Raw genomic sequence first — 27,030 nt, forward strand, 5'->3', positions numbered from 1 at the left:
TTACCTTCACCTACTATTAATAATCCAGAATCTCAGGTTCTCCACTGTATTAATTCTTATTTTAAAAAAATAAATGTGAAAGTAAGAACTTAAAACAGACCCAAAAATGCTAGATGAAGATTTCACAACTAAGAGTTTAAATTTTTTCTTTCCTTGAAGTGAGGGCTTGCATATAGAAAGCGGTTTCTGTAAGGGCTCCCCCAGCACGTTTATTCTTAAATTTCAATTGCTTGTTAGAGCTGACTGACTTGGCACATTAACTGAAGAAGGTGACAGGGAAAAAAATGCCTCAAACACAAGTAAGTGTAGGGCAAAAAGTGTAGAGAATTCTCTCCTTGTTGCTTAAACAGGCAGATTTTTCCACAAATGTCACAATACAGAACTGGAAGAGAATTCCTTTTCCCTATTTTATACTATCTTTTCACCTGTTTATACTAATTCCCTCATGTATAAAATGCTATTTTTCAATGTACAGTTAAAAAAATACTAAGCATTGCCTTCTTTCCCACAGTTCAAGCCAAAAACTTGAAAAGCCAAAACAAAGAAGTTCTGGTTAGCCTCTACCTGCCCAACTTTAGCATTTGAATTTCATTCACATATTCCTCCACCAGGCACAAAATCTTTCTGACTCTACTGCAACCCAAAGAATGCAGGCACAGGACCAAATCCATTAAAACAACTGAAAACATATTTGTAATTTGCTTGGAAGTCATCTTGGTGACTAGCAGATAATCCCCTGAAAGCAGATTTTGGAAGATCAATGACCTATTGGACCATTTAGGCCTGCTTGCTTCCTCCCAGTATAATTTTTTCTGATACATGCTTATATATTAATGTAATAATTTCTGAGAGAAAGGAAATTTCTGACAGTAACACACATAGATGTGGAGTCAGGTTGCTTTTATTTCAGACTTTCTGTCTTATTAACTGCTATCACCACTGATAGCAGTGGTGCCTTTCCTTCAGCTTTTTGCAGTTCTGAGATCCATACGCACCTAAAGTTAAAAGTCAGCCCCAAAAGGGCAAATACTGCAACCATTCTCCTCACTGCCACAAGCAGAAACCTTTTAAACTAATTTGACTTCATATTCCACAGTCAGAATGCCGGTCATTAATCTTTTTCAATTTATAAACAGGACTATCAGAGAGAGCAATTGCCTAGTCACATATCACTTCTGGCAAACTCTAGTAATTTAAAAGAGATGTCAAACCTTCTGCACAGTTGACTTGTTTTATCAAAATAAGTAAGAGCTTTTAAAATGAAATAACCTAATAGGACAAGCAGAGGTAGGAAGCAAGAACTGCCAAATGAAAATAAAAAAAAGTTTGTTTGACATAATCTAAGTCCTACACAGCAACACCTGATGATCAGCTGAATGTTTTAATTTCTCCAGGATCATGTTTCTATAGTGATTCTGATATTCAGCTGACATGGACCTTAGACATTTCTCCTTAACCCTGCTTGTTCAGGGACCAGGTAGCTGAAAGCATTAGATTTTCCTTTCTGCTGGATATATAGAGTAGTTTAGGTTAGAAAAGACCTTTAAGATTGTTGAGTCCAACAGTTAACCCATCATTGCCAAGTCCCTAAGTACAACTTATACCCATCTTGACCGTGAAGGATGGTGACCCAACCACTTCCCTTGGGAGCCTGTTCCAGTGCTTCATTTAGACACTCCCTCTTCCACTACCACTGCTGTGTGTGGCTAGAGAGTGAATTTTGAGAGGAAAGTGTAAGTCTTGTAACATGAACGTAGTGAACACCAAAGGCACTCCCTCTTTCCCCACCAGCAACCGCCTAAGAAAACAGCTGACAGTAAGAACATTCTTTCTTAAAATTCAGTTACTTAAAACCTTTTTCTTTCCTACTGCCTTCTTGACCCCAGGCAATGTCCCTGCAGGCTTGACACCCCCAGGCTCCTCCGTGTTCTAGGACAGTACCGATTTTCTAGACCAAAAAAGGAGGCGATGAGGACAAGGAGTATCAAGAGTTTGTGTAGTGAGTTTGTCTAGCAAGCTCCGCAGCTCGCTCACCACACAGAGACCACTCACAGCAGTTACTGAGGGTCACGCAGAATGTTTAGATTGCTGCCAATGCTTAAGAGGTAAAGGAATAGTCACAACCTTATGATATCAGTCAGAGGACTCAGTTCGACACCAAAAGTACTCCAAAAGTACTCTGGAGTTCAAACATCAAAAGTACTTCAAAGCTAGACAAGGTACTCTGTCAGATATGAATAATTTCTGCTTCTAGGTTGTATAGATTCATAAAAGTACTGTATAGAAAGTGAAAATAATGGGACAAGTACTTTAGACAACAAAAAGAAATTATTTATATTTTCTATTTAAGCACTTTAGAAATGCTTTTAGAAAGTGGAGGTTGTGTCAAAATTTATTACTACTCTTAAATTCAGATTATTCTGGATTTCATAATTTATAAATTAAGTTACTTATTTCCTACATGAAAAAGGTTACATATAAGTAAATAAGGATTATTTTCTTTCAAAATTAATATTAAAAAATGAAAATAAAAATCTTAAAAGAAGTTTGAACGCTCTCTATTGGAAAGACCAGAGTTGCACAAGATCTGACTGCAAATCATATTACAATCTTTAAAACTGTGGTCTAGGAAAGAGGAGGTAATGCTTCTAAAATATGCAGGCTAAGCCTATAAAAACAGACTCCACTGAATATCATACCGGGCAGAGGATATAGCAGGTTGTTTTCAAAATTTTTCATGTAAGCAATGCAAATGCATAAGATTCAGTGCTGTTTGGTTAGACTACTGGAATGCCAAAAAATCAAGTAATTAAATACTTTGTTAGCAGTTCTTTACTGTTTCTGCATTGTATTGATGCAAATGCCAGATATCCCATAGAAATCTGCACTCTAATCATTTTCTGTGATTACTTGCTGCTTTTTAGAGTGAATACCACAGACCAATACCTCTGGAAAAACATCCACTTTGAGTATATTTCCATTCTGACTCATATAATGATCTCAAATAAATAGCATGTTCAATTCTGTAACTGGAATCAGTATTTGTTTCTCCCTACTTTAACTCCATAGTACAGGAAAGATGGTGCATTATTAGAAAAAAGTAGCATATATATAGAGAGACAGTTACAGAAATATATAAATTATATATATACATGAATAAGTTTGATCTGGATGAACTTTTATGCTTATTCATGTACAACTGCTGCAATGAATACTGTACCCTTGTATAGTAATACTGATTTTAAGGGGATGCTGAGCATCTGTAAATATTTGCACAAAATAATTTTCCTTATAGAACCATGCTGATTAATTAATATAACACAGGCACATTGGTTTGGAATGACAAAAAATAAAATAGCCCAAGATAATCAATCAGTTGATCGATCAATCAATCAATAAAAGTACTTGATGGCTAATACCTGCCTAAAATGACTTTGCTTAAAAAAGATGAGCACTATAATTCAAGCAGAAATTATTTGGCTTATACCAAACCAGAATTCTAAACCTCTAGCTTAATTATAAATCTGAATCTAACCCATAATTGGAAGGGCAACAAAACATGCAAAGAATAAGACCCTGTGATTATAGCCACAAACAGAACAGGGATTGAGGCAAATAGCACTGATTGCTTCAAATACCTTTTAAGCATATCTCTGCAAATTCACCAACAACAGATCTCAAATCAGAAGGGTGAAATGCTAAATAATTTATAGCATTTAACTGTACCGGTCTTTCGTAGTTCTTAATGGACCAATATTTTAAAGTTCCCCTCTCTTTGCAAAACAGAGGCCACATGCCAGGTGTGAATGTCATTGGGAATGCATGAGGAAATCTCTATTATATCTTCCGAACTACAGAGAGAGATTTGTAAATTAGTCAACCAGATGTCATAATAGTCTCTCTCTCAGGTGTGGGATTACATCCACCATCTCTTGTCCAGCCTCAGAAACAGGTGACTAATTTGTGAATACCCTCTGCCAACAGGCACCCCTCAACTGTCCCAACATTTCCTTCTAGAACTTCACTACCATTACAGGAAAAATTGTTTCACGAAGCAGACCAACAAAAAAATCTTCTATTAAATCAAATTAATCTGAAGAATTAGTCACATTCATTTATCTATCAAAACCAAGGGAAACAAAGACCAATTGGCCACTAAACTATTAATAACTCCCTTTCAGGTATGGAAAGTTAACTATATTTTCCTGGTATTTTTTGATGTACATCTATCCAGTTCTTTCTGCTTTTCCTAGCTGAGTGAATTTTTTTCATGCTTTGTCATACTAGTGGATGTGTTCTAAATTCTGCAACTAATTATGCTTTTGTTGAACTGTGATGACCACTGTAAAAAGTAACTCTTTACCTGAGGCATTGCCAGTTTCAGCTCATATAATCAAACCAGTTTGAGATGAAAGGGACCTTTTAAAGGTCATTTAGTTTAGTACCTCTGCAAGAAGCAGGGATATCTTGAACTAGATCAGGTTGCTCAGAGGTCAGTTCAACCTGACCTTGGATATTTCCAGGAATAAGGCATCAACCTCTTTGGGAAACCTGTTCCAGTGTTCTATCAACATCATTTTAATAAACTTACTTGTTATGCCCAATGTAATTGACCCTCCTTCAGCTTAAAACCATTATCTTTTGTCCAAAAGTTTGTTCCTATCTTTCTTCTAGGCCACAGTGATCTGTACTGCATTCCCTTCTCCAGGATGAACAATTCTAACTCTCTCAGCTTCTCCTCACAGGAGAGATGCTCAAGCCCACTGATCATCCTGGTGTCCCTCCTCTGGAAGTGCTCCAACAGGTCCACGTCTTTCCTGTGCTAAGGATCCCAGTGCTGGACACAATGCTCAAGGTGGGGTTTCACAAGAGTAGAGCAGAGGAGAACCCCTTCCCTTGACCTGCTGCCCACACTGCTTTGGATGCCACCCAAGACTTGTTTGGCTTTCTGGACTGCAGGTGCATATGGTTGGGTCATGTCCAGCCTCTCATCCACAAGCACCTCCCATCCTTCTTGGTAGGGCTGCTCTTGAATATTTGCTGTGGAATACTTACTTATCTCAGATTTGGGGGAAAAAATGTCATGTAGAGGATTAGATGGGTGAGGTTTTTCTTTCTTTTTTTCCGCATTAGCAATCATATTTGGATTATGATTCGTAATGCCATTAAGCTCAACATCTACTCATTTTAGTACTTGTGCCTTTACTTTTTCCAGTCTAAGCACAATAGTTCATGCTTTTATTTACTGCGCTTGTCAGAATTCCAGACTTTTTTCTTCAACTAGAGATAATTTTGGACTGAGATCTGGAACTTACCATCATCCATCAAGAAGCTGCCACCCTTCATCTAGATGTCATCCACAAAACTGGAGTATGTACACTCTATTCTATCAGGCACATTGCTAATGAAAAATTAGAGTAGCAGTTAACATGGAAGAGACTCTTGCAGATCCTGACTTGTTGTGACCTGTTATTTTGACAGGAAACTGTCAGCAGCTACTCTTACTCTTCATACCGTTGTGCAACCAACTTTTAATAATATCACCTGGACCACATTCCCTACTGACTTGACAGGACTGTCACATAGGACTGTATAAACTACTGTTAAAGCCAAAATATGTCACATCTATTTATTCCCTATTATCCATTAGGCCAATTACCCTGTCAAAGGACAAAATTAAATTCATTTGACATGATTTGTTCTTGACAAATTCATGTTGACTCTTTATTATCACCTTATTATACACTAGACCCTTACAAGTTGATACATTAATCTTTTATTCTAGATATCAAGCATATCCTAAATAGCAAATTAGTCCACTGGTCCTGTTTCTTTCCCCATAGAAAGTTATAATGATAGTAAAATACTGCAGTTATATTGCATTCGCATCCTCAAAAAAGTCCTTCACTGTTGTTTTAATGGAAGTCCACCTTTTGAATCCTGACAAATACATATAGAGCTATAGAGATGAAGAAAATAAAGTAGAAAACTAACAAATAAGGAGTGATGAGCATCCCTGATTTGGTGGGAAATATTACTACTGTTGCTATTTAAGTCAAACAACAATTTCTGGCTCATGTAATTGGAAATATTTTTAAAGTGTATCATAAGGGAATTCAAGTCCTGTAAACACATCAGAATGCTGCCCAACCTTTCTTTTCTTTAAAAGCAAACTGGGTCATCACTCAGCCATCTTGTTAAATCAGAGGGAAGAAAAAGGTAATCCCTCTGCAAAATGACGACCTTGTTTACAGATACTGATAACTATATAAATTCATCAAATAATCTCATGGGCAAAAGAAGATCAAATAGTCAAGGCAGGAAAATTCAGTTAGTGCTTTTTTTCTCTTTTTTTCCAGGCCATAAGCAGAAAATTTACTCCTACAGCTACCTATAGGCACCTGAATTATCCTACTGAAATCAGCTAGACTACATTTTACAGATGCTTTTAGATCTTAAAGATATAGATTTAATGTTTACTACAAAGCAAGCATTTACTGCAATGGCTCTCAGCAGCTGCCAACATCTAAGTGGCAACATAGGCACTTGCAGCTAAGCATATATTTAAATGTTTCACCCTAGATTGAATGCACAATATGAGTCTAAATGATATATTTAGATGCCCCTGGAAAAAAAAAAAGGCTTGAAATGGACTACACAAACCTACTTCTGCTGTTCTAATGTTTTTGCTCAGTATGGAGAGACTTTGGTTATTTGCACATTCCTCCCTTCCCTTGTAGGAGGTTTATTTTAAAAAGAAATACTGAACACACAGCTGTTATGAAGATTCATAGATAACTCCTTTACAAAAAAGCTAAATGATTTTAGATTATTTTTTTCTCATATTTTTAAAATGTGATTTTAGTACCATGTAACCAGAAAAAAAGAGCTCTGCTGTTCTTAAAGAAATCTCTATCTAAAGGGAGAAAATTGTATATTCTATGTAAAAAAGAAAAATCCCACGGACCTGTTTTATTGTAAACATTTTCATAATATTGTTGTACACCAGGAAAATGGAATTTCTATTCATTACTCTCTGATAAAACCTATCTCCCACATCTAAAAATAGAGACATATTGGTACAATAGACACAAAACCTAGGTTCCTAGACAGAAAAGTTATTTATTGCTGTTATGGATTTAAATTGTGTTCAACAAAATATGATGAAAATGAAAGGCAGAAATTGAGTAAATGAAAACTTTTTCATGATAATAGGAGAAAGAATTACAATGTGTGTGCTTGCATTCATAGTAGAGTTATCAAAAAATGATAGCTAACAGCTCTTTTTTGTCAAAGCATTTTTTCCTTTGAATCCCAATATTAAATCTTGAGTTTATTATATTTTTCCTTCAGACACAGGTGGACAATTCAAAATTACCTAAGCAATGTAGGAAATAGCTCTGCCTATTCCCCTCACATTGCAGAAAAACATTTTTAAACTGTAGTGGAACTCAAACTAGAGACTATTTCTTGAACAACTCAGCTGATCACTTTGTGATTTTCAGCAGTAATAACTATAAGCACTGGAATAAGAAGACACCATCATAAAGATATCCACAAATTGCTTCTGTGTGGTAGTGAAATGGGGAGAGATATCATTCCAGGTTAATCAATGGGTAGATTTTGGATCATAATCTCTCCATCAATCAACACTGTGGTTGCCTTAAAACTTAGGTGACTAGTAAAAGAGGAAAATGAAACATACTAATCAAGGTCTCCCCATTCTGTAAAGATGATGTTGATCTATTAGAGAGAGAGGAGCATTAAAACAGCCTTCTGAACAGTGTCAGCTATTTGAGTTCAAGACTCTAACACCTGAAGGTGTGAAAGGACAGATAAATATCAACTAGTCTTCCAAGAGTTTCCTGTGAACAGTTTAAATTAATAGATGTCTTCTGAAACCATTTTTTTGGACACTGTAGATGGTTCTGAAAACGGCCTCTGCTTCTTCCCTCTCTCTTCTTTAGAATCCTTTCTAAGAGCTGCAGAAAAGGAGCAGTATGGGATCAGAGTAAACCTTTGGGTAAAAAGTATCTGTGTCCACTTATACTTTGTTTCTGGGTAGAAGGGTTTTTACTTCAAACATTTTATTCTGAAAAAAGGCCTAGACCTTCTCAGCAGGAAAATTTTCCACTCCACATATCAATCCAAGTCGTGCAACTACTGATGACTAAGTAACTTTACTGATGTGTTAATCTTGACTTTTGTCTAGATCTTTTTGCAGACAAACAAATCCTCTTTGAAAGGAGGTGTTTCACTCTGGTATGTAACACTGAAGTATTCGATCTCTCAACTATACTGTGTTCAGTGTGGCATGCTTTTCCCTGAGACAAAGCTGAAAAATTTGATTGATAAATTGAGCTGCTCGGTTGGTAAGATCCACTGTGGCCCAGAAGTCTCCATCATCCCCTCCTCATGAATGACTCAGTATCCACAGTCCTAATTTTGGCATCTGGCTTCTAAATGGAAAAGCCTAATTTGACTCTTCTATTTTTATCTCTGAGGGAAATGACCATTCCAGAGAGAGTACTGTCCCTCCTTGCACCACTCTTTGAGAATTATGTCAGTGTTATAAGAGAAGGTGTCCATTCAGTAAATGAACTAAATAACCTGGAGTAATCAGTTAAATTAAATATGTGATGCTGACTGGTCCAGAAATTGTGACAGAGATATTTTTGAAATTATTACCAAGGGATAAAATGCTGAGGGGAATGAAAAGAGCTGCAATGTTTTCACTCCCAGATGGGAAATCCCTAAAATTAGGCTTCAAGTTTCAATTTAAGTTTCTGACAAGCTCATGGCTTTGATAAATAATCAATAAACTAAAATTAGTACAAACTGTATATAAATAGCTGCCTTTAAAGAGTCAGAAGTACACGAGAATTATTTCACTTCTCCTTATGTCTAGAATTAGGAAGGAACCTCATGGACACTTTTGGTTTGACCTCATTCTAAGTTAAACCATTTTATTACTGACAGAAGTAATTTCCATATTTAAATTATATAGTGAATTAAAGACAGGTGAAGATTAGTTCCCACTAGCAATGCCCGTGTGAAGAAACTTCCTGAAGAGCCTAGAACGGCAGGAAAAAATACATTGTACTATGTCAGGTTTGGTATTCATGCACAGTGATTCTGAGAAGGAAATAGAAGAGCTAAAACCTAGGAGGCTTTTCTGTGACACACCAGGTATTACATGGCAAGGAGCACCACAGCACAGCTCCCTTGGGTAATTATGGGAGACTAGTTTCCTCAGCATATTAGAGACCATCTCCAGTTCAGCTTGTTCTGTTTCGTTGCTGGAAGAGCAAGAGGATGCAAGGCATGAGCCAGCTGAAGGTAAACATAACCAGGACTGCTAGAAGAATTAGAATTCAGCAAATATACCAGTGTTATTAGCAGTAATGGATCAGACAATTTTTCCTGTTTACACTCAGGGCAGCAGAACCAAAGTTGATGGGCTTACAGGGATATATTGGCAGGGAAAATCTGGCTGGGTGTATAATCACTGCCAAGCCATTGTGCTTATTTGAAACATCCTACAGCCTTTTCATCTGCTCAGCAACAAACTGAAATCACAACATTTCATTTAGGTTCAATTTCTGAAAATTATGGCACATCCCAAAAGATAAGTACATATTTCTAATCTTATACAACATGATTGACTTACATCAGAATTGAATCTCAGCTGGCAAATGTTGCATGATATGATTTGCTTTCTTCGATGTGGAAGAGGAACTCCAAATGTATGATTTATTACAGCTTTTTGAATTGGGTCCATCTGTGAAAAGAGAAGACGAAAAATAAAAAGCTTTTGCTGTTCCACCGTGTGCTATGTTATCTAAAATCTCAAAACAGGTTCTGTATCCTGCCATACCATGATCTACAGAAAACTAGTATTTTTCTTCGAAAATGAGTATTTCTTATTCATGCAGTTATACAAAGAGTTTATGCAGAAAGAAACAAAGAAAAGTGTCATTAACTTTCTTGAAAAACATATCTTTAGTTCAATTTTATATGCACCAATCTCCCTTTACTGAAGAAAGTTATAAGCTGCAAATACTGAACAGGTTTACTTATCCAAACACCAATTTGTGATTTTCACATCAGAGAAAAGCTAGCTCAATAAATAAAACAATAATATTTTAAATAAAAACACTAAGAAAAGGATTAATGATAATGTGAAAGAATATTATGCCCATATAATTTCAAAATAGGACACAATACCTCAGTATTATAATATAATAATAATAATAATAATAATAATAATAATAATAATAATAATATTTCATGAACCAATAAATTAATCTCTTCCTTGAAACAACACCTACACAACTTGCAAAATATATGAATCCTCCAAAGATTATTTTCACAGTCATTTGGAGGAAACTATTTTGAATAAACTCTGCTTTAAGGATGAATTTGGACTTCTATGAAAAGCATTATTCTGAGTTAACTTCTACCAGGACACTGATCTGATATTGTCCACAAGTCATGGTCTCTATAAAAAAAAAAGAAAGTACCATTTTGGCAGAGAACTTCACAAAAACTACTTGAGGGACTGCTTTACTTGGAGGATTGAAATCACTTTCCCCAAATTAATTAAACAAAATTCTTCTTATTTCTTTTCACAAAAAACATTTGACATATGCTTTAAAAGTCTGGTAATAGCTTTGCAGCAACTTGGTTAAGCTGCTGATATATCTTTAAATTGTTTTTTTTAAATTCATATATTTTGACTAATTCTGATAACCAGTATTCACAGAGCATAATCAGTGTGTGCCATGAAAAAGACCCCATCTTTCTCCATTCCCATGTCTCCATAATTCACTATTTTCTGGCAAAGGGTTATTTGATAAATAAAGAATCAGAGCTTCTCCTTAGAGTAATCAATTATTCATGAAAGCTGTAATGGTAGAAAGTCATGGCCTGTATTGCAGTGAATCCAGAACAGATCACTACAGAATTTTTCCATCACCTGACAGCTGTTCAGTGTCAAATATAAAGTAGATCTTTAAATTAATTCCCGCCGAAAAGAAAATAAGATTGGTTAAAAAAATAAAAATTAAAAACACAGACACACAGGAACCCCCCCAAACAAACCAAGGAAGACAGCAGAGCTTTACAGAATGGCAAAATGATCTGGAAAAAATTCTCAGTTTAAGCATCTTTAATTTGATGTGAAATACCTCGTACATTTGTGTATTGACCAGCATAAAAGAACACCAAACCCACCTAGAAATGAGGGATGCCACTGTACATAACCCCAAAATAACACTGATGACTAAGGGCAGAGTATATCAAGCTCTGAAAAATGACAGCAAGTCGTGTAAGATTTTCTGCAGTGATCAAACCGTGCTCTAGGAACATTCATTTTACTGAGTAACATGGTCTTGAAAAAGCCTATGATCCAAAAATACTGTGCTATAGATGAAAAAAGACACCCACTACATAGGAAAGTAAATAAATTTTAACAGCTGTTCTTTTTTTAGACTGCTCCACTGAGAGGTGTACACTTATGCCAGCAGAATCGATAGACCTTTATCTTGTTATTTTTAACACTAAAGCATTACACGGTCTTAACTGATGCTAACTCTGTGTTGTTTAAGTTTGGAGAAATTCTGTTCCTTTTGCCACTGCAAAAAAAGGTCTAAAGCAATTAGGGAAACCGGAAGTTCATATACACGGATAAGTGAGCACAGGGTAACAAGAAATTGTGTATTCTGTGATCCAGTGTAACTGTTTGGGTTCATGTTAACCACAGCTGTGAGATTCTTTACAGAGCTTCTCTGTTCACTTCCTCAAGGTGTGGCACTTGTCAGATTATGTGAGATAATGGCCTTCAGTGTTACCATGATAATCTTTTGCCACTATCACAAGAGTGCCCATTATCTCACAGTGACTTGAGAAAGCCAACAACGAAGTGCTCTAAGGGTTAAATAAAAGGTATTATGATGGTGCATAAGATGGAAAGACTAATTTTTTTAAACTGGATTTACTCATCTTCAGAGTAAGTATTCTAGTTCTAAATGAGGTTGGATTTCTGAGGCAACCAATGTATACATATTGAGAATGAGACAAAATATTTTTTAGAATTATAAAGATCATGAATATGTGGAATAGTTGCTCTATGTAATATTTAATTTTGTCTCATGGAAAAAACGTGTGGTTTGTTTCTAATAAGACCACATATTTGCTCTTGTTTATCTGCTGATAGAGTAACCCATCAGCACCCTTCCCTTTGAGCTATTAAAGATGTTGACTTCTAGGTATACAACTGCATGACATTACTGTGAATAGGATGATTTGTATTTGTGGCTCTAAATGAAGACGTGTTCTGGATAGTTATCAAATAAATTAAGAAAATCTACTTCCAAATAATAATCCCTTCTCTGCCAGTTCATAGAATCATAGAATTGTTTGTGTTGGAAAGCACCTCACAGATCATGTATTTTCCAACCCCCTGACATGGGCAGGGACACATTCCACTAGACCAGGTTCTTCAAAGCCCCATCCAGCCTGGCCTTGAACACTTCCAGGGATGGGAGAATTGTTCTTTGCTACTGTAAAGCATAGTTAAAACTTAAAAACTTAGCACCAGATTCTAATAAAGATGGGACAGAACGCTTGAGGTGTATTTAACATAATTATTTTTCCCTGCAGATTTCATTTGGGAAACATCACCAATCCATGAACTCCAAATAAACACCAAAAAAAGCATTAGATAAGCCTCCACAAGTTTTATGCAGGAAATCTGAGAGGCGACAGGATACTTAGGTACAGTGTGATAAGGACTCAGATCTCACAGATACTGGAAAACAGAGAGGAGACCTGCTGAGAGTCAGAGGAATATAGCTAGCTGATTGCAGAAAATAGAGAGCAAGAATTGCAGGGAAATATAAAGAGAGAAATAATATAATATAGGTGAGATAATCAGGAAGCGGTGAGATACTTTAATGCATCTCCAAGTACTTTGAGGCTTACTGAACATTACTAATCACACATATACATTCTATTTCAAATTATGTAAGTGGTGTGCACTTTCAAAATAAAGGTTATTACGAAAAACTTTGACAAAATCTGCTTTTTACTCATTACTAGTGCTATCTAGATTTTATTTCTTAGATGAAACTCATTTATTCTCATTTAAAGTGAAGGACAGAGAAGTTTGCAGTTCACATGAAAGATTATCATTCAGATGTAAAAACTGTGCAGAAGACCAAGGCTGTCAAGATGTCCCTTTACTTCCCCTTGAAAATATATTTGCATTGTAAGTTACAACACAAAGAGAGTTTGCTCTGAGAGCTGCACTGTGTTTGACTTGTCCATCACCTTTTGATTTCTACTCTCCAGCACCAGGAATTTTCTATATGTTACACTATTCCATGTGGTCAGTCTAGGGATAGCACTGTGCTCAAGGTTTACTGCAAACCACAAGATGACTATTAGATTGACCAGTGAAGATAAATATATAAGTTAATTTGACTCATTTTTTTGTTTCAATACATGCACACCAATAACATTGTCTGTGTTTTAATTATTCAAGAAGATATTTGTGGCAAGATGACATGATTCATATTCTTTGATCAAATACTCTACTCCCTTCCCAAAATCTTCAGGAATTTACCATAATTTGGGAAAATCCAGGCTTAAATGAAGGGCATGATAGAACTTGGCCCCTTACTTCATAATCTTAGTTTTGACCCCATCACTATAAGGTGATTTTGCTTGTTTTAAATTCAGTCCTGCCAGACCTATGATATTAGCTGTGTTCCTTGTTCTTGCACTTATTATAGAGAATGAAAATGCTCTTTATTTTGTGGACTGAAGATGAAAGAAGTGTCTGTTGCATGACCTTTTCTGGAGGAAATGCCTACCACAAAATCACCAAGAAGCGGACCTGGGAGAACCCTTGTTATCCTACCTGCCTGGGACACTTTTCCAGAATCACGATAGCTGCTATCCTTGAAGGCTTTCTCTAGCCAAGTCTTCATCTCATTAAATTTTCAGTAAATATCTGTTAATGCAGAACCTGGGATGGTATATTTTACATGCAGAGAAATCTGATCCTTTGGAAAGTAAATCTTACATATTTGCCACAAATAATTTCTGAGTGTTTTTGCATGCATGTGTGTTTTTGTGTGCGTATAGAACTTTTTTATGCTGAAGCTGAAATTCAAACACCGAATTTCAAGAAATTTTTAATATATATAATTTTGCTTACTTTCTTTTCTGTGACTTCTCATCCCAGGGGCATAAGAATATGCTTAAGTTAAAAACAACAACAAAACAAGAGCAAAGGAAAGAATGCAAGTTTGATCCACAAAGGCTCAAATCACAAAAGGGATATAAAACAAAGGGACTTATTTTTTAATTTTGTATTAAAGCTGAAAGGTATGATATGAGCATTTCAGACGCTTGAGGTCTGCAGTAAATTAATTGAAATTCACTAAGGTCTATAAATAAAAGCATCCAGGTCAAAGGATAAGACCATGTGGATACCTAAAACCTGTTCAGAGAATATGGTAGGTCTAAAGCAATCAAATAAGTAAGAAAGTATTTTTACCTCAAGACCAAAGAAATTAGCTGAAAAAGATTGACTCAGATCACTATGGTCTTATAGAAAGTAAGCAGGAAATCATGTCAGGTCATTGAAGCTCTCAGGAAAAAATTGCTGTAGACCATTTTAGAAGTAATTTAAAAAAAAATACTTTCCAAAAGACTGACTTCCATTACTAGAACAGCTAAGTGAATTCAGTGGCACAGGTACCACTACCACCTGCCAGAACCTCTTAAAATACAGATCCTAACATATTTGATAATAATATTACAATTGATATTTGGCTTATTTGGCCCAATGTTATACTTACTAATATATATGTTTGTAGAAATCCAGACCGATGGCAAGAAACCAGTCATAAATATATAATTATATACATATAATTGCAATAATAATATACAATTACTCATAATTCCTTTAATGTTATTTTTATTGTAACATTACACTGTGTTAGGGTTGTAACATTGATAAGAAATAAAGATATCTCAGTGTGGGCTCCTTTCATTCATTCTCTTATGTTCCAACAAACAGTGAAATTATTAAGACCGTTGGAAGCAGTTTAAATCCTGCATCAATCTTTACCATTACCAAGCAAAAATCCCAAAATATCACATCCTCTACGTTATATTTATTGCTCAACCTGACCCATTTTTCAAACTGCATGAGCGATGCAGTTTTAGCACCAACCAGTTTAAACATAAAACTGCCTACTTGATTATTATTGTGCCATACTTATAGAAACACAGAAAAGTTAAGCTATAAGAATGCTCCTCAATGGTGCAGTCACTACCATTCATAGCTCAGGACTCCTAGATCCAGCAATTTTCTCACAGCATTAATTTGACTGTTTTGAATTGAAAACTGATCAGTTCCTCTCTCATCTCAGTGGCATCAAGAATTCAGTCATTTCTTCTGCAGGCATTCAGGTCAATTGGAGAGATGCAGCAACATTATATTAGATACACTACCAAGTAGTATTATTATTTATGCAGAAAGTTAGATATTTTGGAGAACTCCTGGACTTTTAGACTTATATTGGCTGTATAGACTGCCCATGTCATGGGCACTGTGCAGCTGAGTAGGACCTACCACTTCTCCAAGAGATACTTGGGATCTACTGCAGTTGCATTTTCAAGCAGCACAAAGCATGTCCAACAGGTCTAAAAACTTCCAGGAAAAACAAGAAGTACTATGTGTCACATACTGCTGTTCATTTCTGCGTGTGCACAGCAATCCCAACACTCATAAAAATATTTATTAACTATGAACATTAAAAAAAAAAAAAAAGCTCTGTGCAGAACAAGATGCTTTCCAGAAGTGTTAGACCTATAACTTACAACCTACCTGACACATTCTTAATATCCTGGTGACCATGTCAGAAGCAGAACAGTTCAACAACAGCTTAGCAATTTGATCCTAAGTATATTTGACATTCTACATTTCCATACGAAGTAAGTCCCATTGTTAGAGTTGGCACTTCAGGGCTGTTTTTTTCCAAAAAAACCCCAGTAATCTGTGAATAAGAATCTTATAATCTAACTAAAGAACACAATTCAAAAGGAATGATGGGAAAAGTTTAGTAAGCATAATTAAACACACACACACACAAAATGTTCAATATTTTGGTTTCATGTACGAATAAAACAATGTCAAAGAGTTAGAATACACGTTCTAGATGTGCTACCATGCATGGCTTATCCTTTTACAGCCAATTTATTCAGTATTGCCCTAGTAATTATGGTGAATAATTATGCAGAGTTCAACTCAGCACTGCCCATCTTTTCTTAGTACCTACCAATTCTGTTATTGTCAATGAAAGAGGGCAGAACTAACTTGATGCTTTCCATGTACATAAACGGAAGTATTGTTCATCCTTGTTAAATATAACATAATTCATATAAAATACCAATAATGTGCAATACTTACAGAATAATTGCTTTTCTTTTAAAAAGTGGTATCTATTAAAAAGAAAATTGCTGTAACATCCCAAAGAATGCAATGAGTAACTCGAGGAGTGCTTCAGAATGAATTCACAAAGTAAACTTTTTATTCTTTTACTGAAATTGTGTAAGAGTGTTCTTTTTTTCTTTTTCTAAAGGAGCTGTTTAATTCTAGCAGTTGTCTAGTCACCTTTCTGATGTGACTCTAACATTTCTTCCCTTCTTTTTGCTATTTTTTTTTCTTGTAGATTTTTCCACTTGCAAATGAGATGCTGAAGCAGCAGCAGTATTTCTGGCAAGCTGCTTGAATATACAGAAACCAGTCAGAGCAAAAGGATTTGCATTCACAGTGGTACTGCACACAAATACTATAACCACAGAGAGATTATGCAAATCCTTATACTCTGATTGTCTAATAATGGTTGTCAGTCAAAAGACAAGAATTTGCATATGCTAAGGCTAGCGAGAAATAATCACACAGTGATTATGCTAATCAAACACACTAAACAACATGTGAAGGACTGTCAAACTGGAACAAATCTGTGTTTGTGTGCTAAATACAGAAACACACAGGACTAACAGAATATTAAGGTTGCAGATCAAGCCCTTAAAAACATGAAATGCATATAAAGCCTTAATTTGACATATTTATGAATTTATATTTTCAAAATATGTTTACATCTTTTTCTCAAAAAGTTTTGGCTTTGGTCTGCTTAGAAGATGGACAATACACAACTAATGAGCAACTGCTCGATTGCTGTCCTCGTGTTTTGTCCAAGAGGTTCAATGAATAACCCTAAAACTCATACACTATATAAAACTGAAACCTCACTCCCAGTGGGAATTATCAGCCTATTCACTGGCTCTCCTACAGTCGTCATTGGCCCAGGATGTGAGTAGTTCACAAGTATGATTGACTTGTTTTGAAAGCCTTTTTTTTAGATAAGAGATAGTATTTTCTCAGAAATAAAGAACAAAAACTGTACACCAGTTCCAGTTCCTCAACTTAGTATATCGGACAGTACTTACTATTATACTTCCTTTCCTATGCTCCCCACACAGTTCCTGATTCCAGATACATCTGTGAAGGGGCTACACAGACTAAACACAACTTTACAACAGCAAGTTGGACTTAGAATTCATAAAGTTGTCTGGGAAATGCTTAAGTTAAGCAACTTGCTTAACATCTCTCAGAAAAACTCTCTGGGGTGGTATTCAACTGATTTTCTAAAATGGGACAGTCCTTACTTTAGTCCTACCTATTCAAAATATGCTTTCTGGTTTATGCAACAAACAGAGCAAAAAAAGCATGGATAATAATCTTCTCAACTGTGAAATCATGATTGATACTAAGTGCTTATCCAAAGGAAAATTCTACCAGACCGATAAGATTCTTCCAAAGACGAGAAATGAAAGGCAACCAAACGTGGCATGTTTATCATACTGCTCCATTATCTACTGGACAGCACTCCATACAATTGCAGCATAAGAAACAGACCAACATGAAACAGATCACCTTGAAATTGAGAGAATTACTCATTGCACTTCTAGTAGGCATTAACAAAGTAGTATGCAAAGAAAGGGTGGATTTCTTCTTTTATTCTTCTCTTAAGTGAGCAGAGGCAGATGGTAAAAATATGATTAAACCCAAAACAATTGCTTAAAACAAAAAGACATAAATGTTATAGTCTCCCTAAAGATATCGCTAAAGGTACCAATAAAGATAAAAACCTAAGGTTCACAAACATCATTTGTTTTCTGAGACCCACCAAGAACAAAGTAAAAATGAGCTCATGAGAAAAAGCATACATTTTAAAAAGTTAAGGACATTTTCATGTTTGTGTTCAAGAGTTTGGAACAAAAGATTGGCAGAGGGTTGGCAACCCTAATGAGGGTTGCACAACAAATTCCTAATAGCATCATTCATATGTGAATATATCTCAGAAAACTGTACCATGTGTTACAACTGGTACTTAATAATAGTGAGTCTTTCTAATCACAGCAAAAAGAAAAGCTGGATGTGTGCCAGACAGAGAACTGGCACAGAGGCACTTGATTCACTCTTTCAAGTGAATTGCTTACAAGTATCAGGGTGCAAAGTGGTCTCTGAAAACTACTACATCCTTTTCAGAAAAGTGACTGCCTATGTATGTGTTTAAGAACTGAGAAAATTCTGGAATGCAAAATTCCTGTTCATGCTGCTATGCTTTTTTAGCCTATCTAAGCAATTCTTCTTATTTACCATTTTTACTCTGTTCTATAACTGGAAGTTTTAAAGAGATATATTCTTAACCTTAAAAAAATCATGGTATGCTTCAGACACTATTAAAATACTCTATCAAATATATAATTTTATAACATTCCAACATATTTAAAAATCTTAGTTTGTTAAGGTTTAACACTGGGAGTATAAGCCATACTTGAAGAATCAGAAAATAAACTAAAAGGGACCCCAACACATAATTTAATCCATACATCCCATTATAAAAGGAAAAAATTGTTATGGGGACAGAATACTTTTATCCCAGGTTCTGGTGGTCAATACTTGAGTGACCAAGCGTTTTCAGGAAGCAAAGGCTAAAATATAGCAGTTGAATGTTGAAGAGAAAGGTATTTCCCAGATTCTCATTTTATAATTGTTTCAGTGTAAAACACTTCAACATTTCTATTGAAACATTTTACAAAGCTGCTCTGCTTGTTTAGCCACTATAATTCTGACAACCACTTACAACGGAGTAATCAGAAAATTACTGCATTGTTCTCTTGGCTTTTAATAGATGTCTGTCTTTCTTCCAAAGCCGGTACAAGTACTTCAGGTGGAAGCAGAAGTATTTGCTGGCATAATTATTTGACTACAGGAGTGCCTCTGGTTTGCTCTTTTTTTTTTCCCCACTCCCCTCTCTTGAAAAAGTTCTACTCTCCTCTTTACAAAAATTCCAGGATATAAATCCATGTGACCAACTGTTATAATTGTGCCCCACATCTGGGGATTCAAGACAATTTTATTGAAATTAATTGCACCAGCAGCACTCAGTACATGAAAATAATGCTCTTCACACTCTTCACATAAGGATGCTGAAGGGCTATATTTTGCACATGCAGCTGAATACACCCTTACAATAGCTAATGGTTAAGTATGAAGGTAAATTATGTGCATGGCTATATTCATAGCCCTCACACAGATCACTTAAGAGCATTATATCTCCTTGCATGAAAATAATACTTCAACTTTGCTCGGATCGTGGATTATGGACCACAGGAGAAGTCATTAACCTGCTTACTCCCTCCATAACATGATTAGCTCTGAACCCTCCCTGACTTTTTAACCAGGATAAGACTGAGCATTCAGGTTACTCACTTCCACTGAGAAAGAGAAGAATATGAAATTGGAAAATGGAAAAAAATATGCAATTTCTTGATATAGTTTAAGAACTTACATATTAACGTAAACAAATCTTGCTCTTCTTAATAACAATGAATATAAAAACAACATTAGAATTTGGCACTGAGCTGAGCAAGATCCCAAGAAGATGAGGGAAAGAAGATGATCCCAAGTAGAAGAAAGAAGTAGTCAAAGGTGATTTGCATTTTAATAAAGTATTTCTAGCTGAAAAATTAACATCAACCTGATTTCTTCTTCAGATTTTTTAGGAAACAGAAAGCAGGAGAAGATAGAAAGAATTTAGAAATAAATGGATACTATTATATTACTAACCCAACTCCCTACCAAATGAAATACCTCATTTTCTTCAGAATAAAAAAAAAACAAGACTGCCTTCCATTTTGATGAAAAGTATCACACTTATACCTTCAGTGGGTACCCACATTGTGACTGTACTTTTCCAGTAATTTTCCAAAGATTACCGCTGAGATTCATTCCAACTCTCCGGTCAGTCTTAGTGACTAAATCATTAGTGCAATCCGGAGTGCATTGAACAGCTGTGGAGAATATAGTTATGGCTCATTCAGTACTTGAAGTGCTTTAATCCCTTCCTACCCATCTCTGAAATGTGATCCATTAAATAATTCTCAGCATGTTTTTATATCATTTGGAAAAAGATGAAACGTTAACAGTGTACTTTTCCATGCAATTTCATCCTTGAAGTTTTATCCGAGTGATATATCAAAATTAAAATTTAGAAAAAGGTATTGCCAGGGAAGTACCAGTCTGACCCTGAGTTCTGAGTTTTCTGTAGATCAAAACAGAACTAAATGAAACAAAGGAAGGAAGGAAACCTGTTTTTACATGTGTGAATGCAGAAATACCTGCCTACGAGTTCAAGTTACCTTAAAACAGGATTAAAGTGGCAATCTCTCCTCCTTCCAAGAGTCTACTACTGTAAAATAAGTAATAATAATATTAAAATAAAATAAGTAATAATTAACATTACTACAAAGACCAAAGAGCCTGTGGTTTCTGGCACAACTTTGGTAACTTTTGCTTTTGTGAAAGGAAGCTATCACAAGGTGATAGACATTCATTTTTTACTGTCATGGCAGAGTGTACTGGTTTGGACTAGTTCATGAATTTTCTTGAATCCTCTGATTGTTTAAATTTGCTTCATGTTGATTTTGATCTTTATATGATTTTAAGTCAAGCGAACTCCAACTGTATGCCCAAATCAGCTCTGTCTACACTGGTGATATACAGATCCTGACACACAGAAGTTAGTCAGAGGTTCATTGACCAGGTGAGGACTGTGGGCTGTAGTCCAGGGAGTAAGAAGGGATGTTCTGTGTTCCTCCAGGCTGGAATCTCAAATGAGCTAATACATGCAGCTGGCAACCAGAATTTAGATAAACATGCATGGATGAAGCAGCTAAACACTGAGCTGCTGCAGGCAAGCAGCACTGGTAGTTCTTCCATCTCCTCAGCTGACCCCCACCAGCAGGACAGCATCACTTCACATTAAGTGAAACTGTGGTGTCCGTTGAGTCTTTAGAACTGATGAAGCTGAAAAGGATTTTGTGTATGTTATGAACTTAAACACAATAGGAAGTCTCATCTGAGTATCTCCCTTTGCAAAGACCATTTACAGACAGGTAATTAACATGAAAACTGAGCTGTACCAGAACTTTTGGCAAATTCACTTGCTCTTATGCACAGCCTTATGATCTTGCACTAGACAGCACACGCATAATTGATTCAAGATCATCCATGTCTGGAGTATCTATGGATGTGAATACAGGCAATTTCATTGCCTGTGAACTGTGCAGTTGTTGTCTGCAAATGAAGTACTTAAGGACATCTGCACTGCTAGCATATCTTTTCAGAAAAGAAACTCCATGACGCACAAATAGCCCAGCTTTGATTATTTTGAAGGTTTCACTTCTTTTACACTGTTTGAATTTTATGGATATAATAAGGGTGCATTGTGTCCACTTTTATAGTTAAAGTTCTGTCCTGGAGATAACTAAAAGAAAGAATAGGTATGAGGGACCTGATAAGATAACAGAAACTAATGAAAGCACTCTGAAAAAGTGAAGACATAAAAAGTGCAGTGCAAATCTCCACAAGGTTTGCTCCTGTCACTGGTCCTGTTTTCTATTTGATTAATTATCTGTGATTATAAAAACAACATCACCAATGAAAACATCATTCCTACCACTACTGTAAAGTTTTTATACTGATGTAATATTAGAGATGAGTCCTGTACCCCATGACTTACTCCTGCTTATCTTTACACTCTGATGGAACAGGTGCAAACCAAGGCTTGACCTTGGACCACAGCTTTGACATTTATGATTAGATCTTAACACATACTGCACACATTCCCGGACCAGGATTAATCATTAATGATCAGGATCTTTGTGACACACTTAAGAGGCCAGGAAATACTATCCTCATCTTACATATAGGAACTGAGAGTAAGTAATGGTTCAAGGTCACTGTGGAGGTCTGGGCCTGAATGAAGAGCTGAAGCCATCACCTCTTCCATCAGCTCCTTCTTGCTAGAAGCAGAAGAGCAGAGCAGCATTCTTGGTCAACCCTCACTATGCCTTGTGTCTTTTGGTTCTGGTTCCAAAAGACAGTCTGACTTTTACCACAGCAGCTCTCAGAAACAAGCAGTTCTTCTATGGGATAGGATAACTAAAAAAGTACTTCAGAAGCAGCTGCAAACTAGTGCTCCAACCCTTCTTCTTTTCCTGTGTCTTCTTAAAAAGTGCTGCTGCCTTTTTGGGCACTACTGAGAAAATTATGTGTTATCTCCTTGCAATTTGCAGAACAGATTTCCTCTGCAGTGACTGTGCCTGTAGCTTGAAAGAAGTGGAAAGCAGGAGACTCAATACAGAAATAAAACCAAATGTTGATTTGTTATGTTGAAATGGACTTGTGTATGTTTTTCATTCCACACACACTAAATCCATGTAATTAAAAAAGGCATAAATGCAATCACTAATGTGAATTAAAGATTGGAAAGGTTTTTTTTATTCTTTCCCCCTCCACAAAATTTTGGGTCCACACTCACATGAGGAAACACACAGCACATTTGCAGCATGCAGCAGTGTCATCCGACCCCGAAAAATCCAGTATGTTCTTGAGAAACATCATGTTTACAAACACTATTCCTGAACCATTGTTATTCAAAGAACTGCTTTTAGTTTTCCTTTCAGATTTATGATTATTGAAATGGCATTACCAGTGCAAATTTTCTCTCTGTGAGCTCTTGCCTTTCTCATTGTTAACTGCAACTGGAAGTTTAACAACTTAAGTAGCATTATGCACTTACCAGGATGGGGATTTGTCACATCAGTTTTATAAGGATAAGACAATACTACACCAAAGGCACACACTCAACACAGGGTTACATCAACTTTTGCTGATCAAATCCAAAGAAAAACAAGTCAAAAACCCCCATGTGGCAAAAGCTGTTCTGATACCAGGCTGGTCAGGTTTCTCAACTGTTGACATCAGACCTGGACTCAAGTAGAACCTGCTATTTCCTGGCTGATGTCTGCAAAACCAGCAACTTATCTAATCTGCTTCTGTCTGATACTAGTATCTGAATTTGTATTTTTGACTCTATGATTTTAATGTAAAAATCAGAATGACATCTGGCCTCCATAGAAACCAGGCAGAAAATGAATGTGCTTTCCTTAGTATGCTTTGATCACCTCGCTAATGGCGGTCAATTACTATGCAAATATCCAGTAATTGCACCAGTCAAAAGCAAAACATGTTAAAAAAGGCACTTTAAAAAAACCTCAACAAACCACAAACAAAGTAAAACCTAGGAATCCCCAAGTCAAACCAGAAATGAGAAATGACTAGTGCAAGGCACATGTTAATTATTAAGAAACAGGGAAAACTGTTTCAGTCTACATTTTCAAAACCTATGCTGTTTACACTGATGTAAATACAAAAGAGCAAAGCTACAACTTTAAACTGGCACATCGTAAGTCCTATGTTTCTATAATTATGCTTTTGCTGTCTAAGATTAATCAGGGTAGTTAATGATGCAAAAAATTACATTTATAATCCAGTCTGAATACAGCTGTACTGCAAGCTATGATCTAAGTGCCATTAAGGTAAATGGAATTAATGGGCTGTCCCTGGCAATTTTTATATCTATCAGTTACTAATTAACATTCTTCTGCAAAGAGTAATTTATGGGGGAAAAATACAAACAGAAGCAATAATGTTAAAACTTGCAACACAGAGCGGTCACAGGGTAGCTGTGCAGCTGTAATAGACAATGTGTTGTGCTCATTTCAACAGAGAACAAGAAAGTGCCAACTGGCACTGCAATCAGTAAAATCTTTTATGTTAAGTAATTTTATTTTATATTACAGCAAATTATTACTGCCAAGGATGAACTTTTGTGAGAAATCTCAACTTCAGCTAATAATGGAAGGACTGAGCAGAAGCAGCAGTAAAAGCTTGGTAGTTAAATTAGCTACTAAGAAAAATGAGCACTGTGTGTTATTTTTGTAGATAACATAGCACATTTTCTGCTCCCAGCTTGATTACTGATTTTATGCATTCAGCATTTCCATTAGTTTTAAAAGTGTTCCTGTAAAACCTTTACCACAATCTTATTGTAGCTCCCTTGTATTCCTGATGTTATGACACAAAAAGCACTGCATAACTCTTTTGGGTCCCTTTTGAAATCCTCCTTGCCTTCTTTCCTATGAACCTATGCACCATCACGTCACATACCAGGAACAAATAGTAGGGAATAAATCTTATGGTGGACACAAAAAAAAAAAAAAAAAAAAAAAAAGGCCAGAGGATATTACGTGCCTCCTCTTTTTTAAAACAAAACAATTTAAAAAAACCCAAAAACATACTAACAGAAAAACAGCCAAACCCCTCAAAACACTCATCCCCCTGCCTGCAAAAATGCCCCTGGGAAAAGGAAGACACAGAAATGGATGGTAGAATCAAAATCAAAATCTAATGGTGGCTGCTGCCTCTGAAAAGTACTCCCCAAACTAATGACAGTAGCAGTTAGTGGTTTTAAAGGAATATCAAGATATTTAGATTTAGTTACAGGACAAAAACCAACTCATTAATCATTCTGAGTTTATACTTACAAAAATCCAGCTTAGAGTTAATCCTTCAAATCCCTGGTAACAGTATTATTCCAAGTAAACATCATCGAATTAGGCTGATTTTAATCTTCCCAGACCCTTGCCAAAAATGGTATATAACTACAACAAGCTATATTACTACCAAAGATGGTAAAAATAATATTACTGGTATTTATATAAGTGAGATTCATTATGTAATAATGGCATTCCTTCAGTTTCATACTTATTTCTAATGTCAATCACGATGAATCTTGAGTTTATAATACCAGCATGACAATTCACACTAACCACAATTTATTCCCTTCAAATTGAAGTTGCAAAGCAACACTTAAGATATTTGCATTTTATTATAACTTAGTCAGTAAGATGCCAGTGATAAAAAACATTCTAACTTCAGAATTTATGAACAGACACTTTGAACATACTGTAGATAATTATCCAATAAGAATTTAATTAATTCACAAATACTTAGTGCAATTTATCACATGGGGGGAAAAAACCCCTGAATTCTTGAGAGCAGTAATTACACTGCTATCAAAAATATGTTGTACACTGGTAAGAATTCCATTCTAGTGCTGTAGGAATAAGTGCTAAGCATTTTAGCATGCTCTCTTGTGTATAACCTCTCCTCCTTTTGTCACTCCACTATGATGCTCCCAAAATACAGAATTGCCTGTCTGGACTGTGGAGCTTTAGGTAGAAGGGCAAGAGAAGTTTGTTAGAATAAAATATTGATTCAGAAAAGTTGATAAGCTTGCAGAAAAAAAGAAAGAAAAGTCTATAAACCCAGCATCAAAAAACACAACAGACCTAGTGAATTTGCTGCTTCAAGAGCACAAAGAGAAATACATAATTTCTTTTTTTTTTTTTTTCAGAGGGAATTGAATGAGATAATAGATAAATCCCATCAGTATGGATCTGACTGCATTGCAGTAAATGATAAAGTCGGTGTCCAATATTTTCACTACAGAGGCTGGCACATTTGCAATATAACTAAAAATACGACATATAATGTCTATTCAAATCGATGCTTTTAAAAAAATTATTTTAATGCTTTTGATTACAAAGTGTATTCAGATGGAGAAAAACCACAACCACAAAACAAGCCACCACCACACACTTTAAAGCTTTTCTCTGGTGCTCTCTATGCTAGTGCATTAAGCATGTTATTGCAGGGTCTAGCTGTGCTCCTGTAATGAAGGTTTTGGCAGAGTTCCCCACTGTAACCTCTTTGTTTAGGAATTTATTAACATATTGAATGATATGCTTTTGCTCTGGACTTTATAGAAAGGAAAGGAAGCTCCTTTTTAAGGGAGTATTTATTGACCTAAAATCAAAGCAAATGGAAACATCATGTAAAACTATCTTCAAACACCATGTCAAAGACAAATATTTTTGTAATGTAAAAGAAAGATAAGTAAGACAATTACATGATAATATGGTTCAATCGCTTTAGTTATTTGCTTTTAATAGTGAATATTATGTTAGCAATAGGGCTGAACTGACTGTTCTGACAGTGGAGCTCTGTCTTTTAGTCATCTATAATGAAATGTGCTAATTCACCAGAAGTTGCTGCTAGCAGGTCATTGTGCATACCTTTGATGTGCAAATTCATGCTTAAATACTTTGAAGACTTAAGGCCTAAAGTCCAAACTGGATCCTCAGCAATTTATCCATCCTTTGGTGGTTTATCTGAATGTTGTCTTTGAGAACTCTTCCAAGAGCTGGACAAAGTGTAATTCTGTAGTGTATTCAGTGTGAAAAGCAGGTTTTCAGCTAGTGGATAAGCTGGAAAGAGTCTTCATTATCCTTACCTACATTATGGGCTTGTTGCCATGATGTTTCAACCAATGTGAGACAATGAGATCATTGCACTTCCAATGGTTTCACAGTCCTTCGAATGTTGCTATGAACACCTAATTTTTACACTTAATAATCTTAAGTAATTAAATAAGGCATTATCAGTTTGCATTACATATGGTGGTAGACTGATGT

The 27,030-nt window shown here is 35.7% G+C and overlaps 1 protein-coding gene across 1 annotated transcript in view; it reads right to left on the reverse strand.

The window, feature by feature from the left end:
* ZNF385D (zinc finger protein 385D) overlaps positions 1-27,030 on the reverse strand; it is a 406,850-nt gene that overhangs the window by 81,248 nt on the left and 298,572 nt on the right. Inside the window, exon 4 of the mRNA XM_062508742.1 lies at positions 9,671-9,781. Coding sequence (XP_062364726.1) covers positions 9,671-9,781 — 111 coding nt within the window. The remainder of the gene's footprint in view (positions 1-9,670; positions 9,782-27,030) is intronic.

Source organism: Cinclus cinclus, chromosome 1, assembly GCF_963662255.1.
Source record: "Cinclus cinclus chromosome 1, bCinCin1.1, whole genome shotgun sequence".
Taxonomy (NCBI): Eukaryota; Metazoa; Chordata; class Aves; order Passeriformes; family Cinclidae; genus Cinclus; species Cinclus cinclus.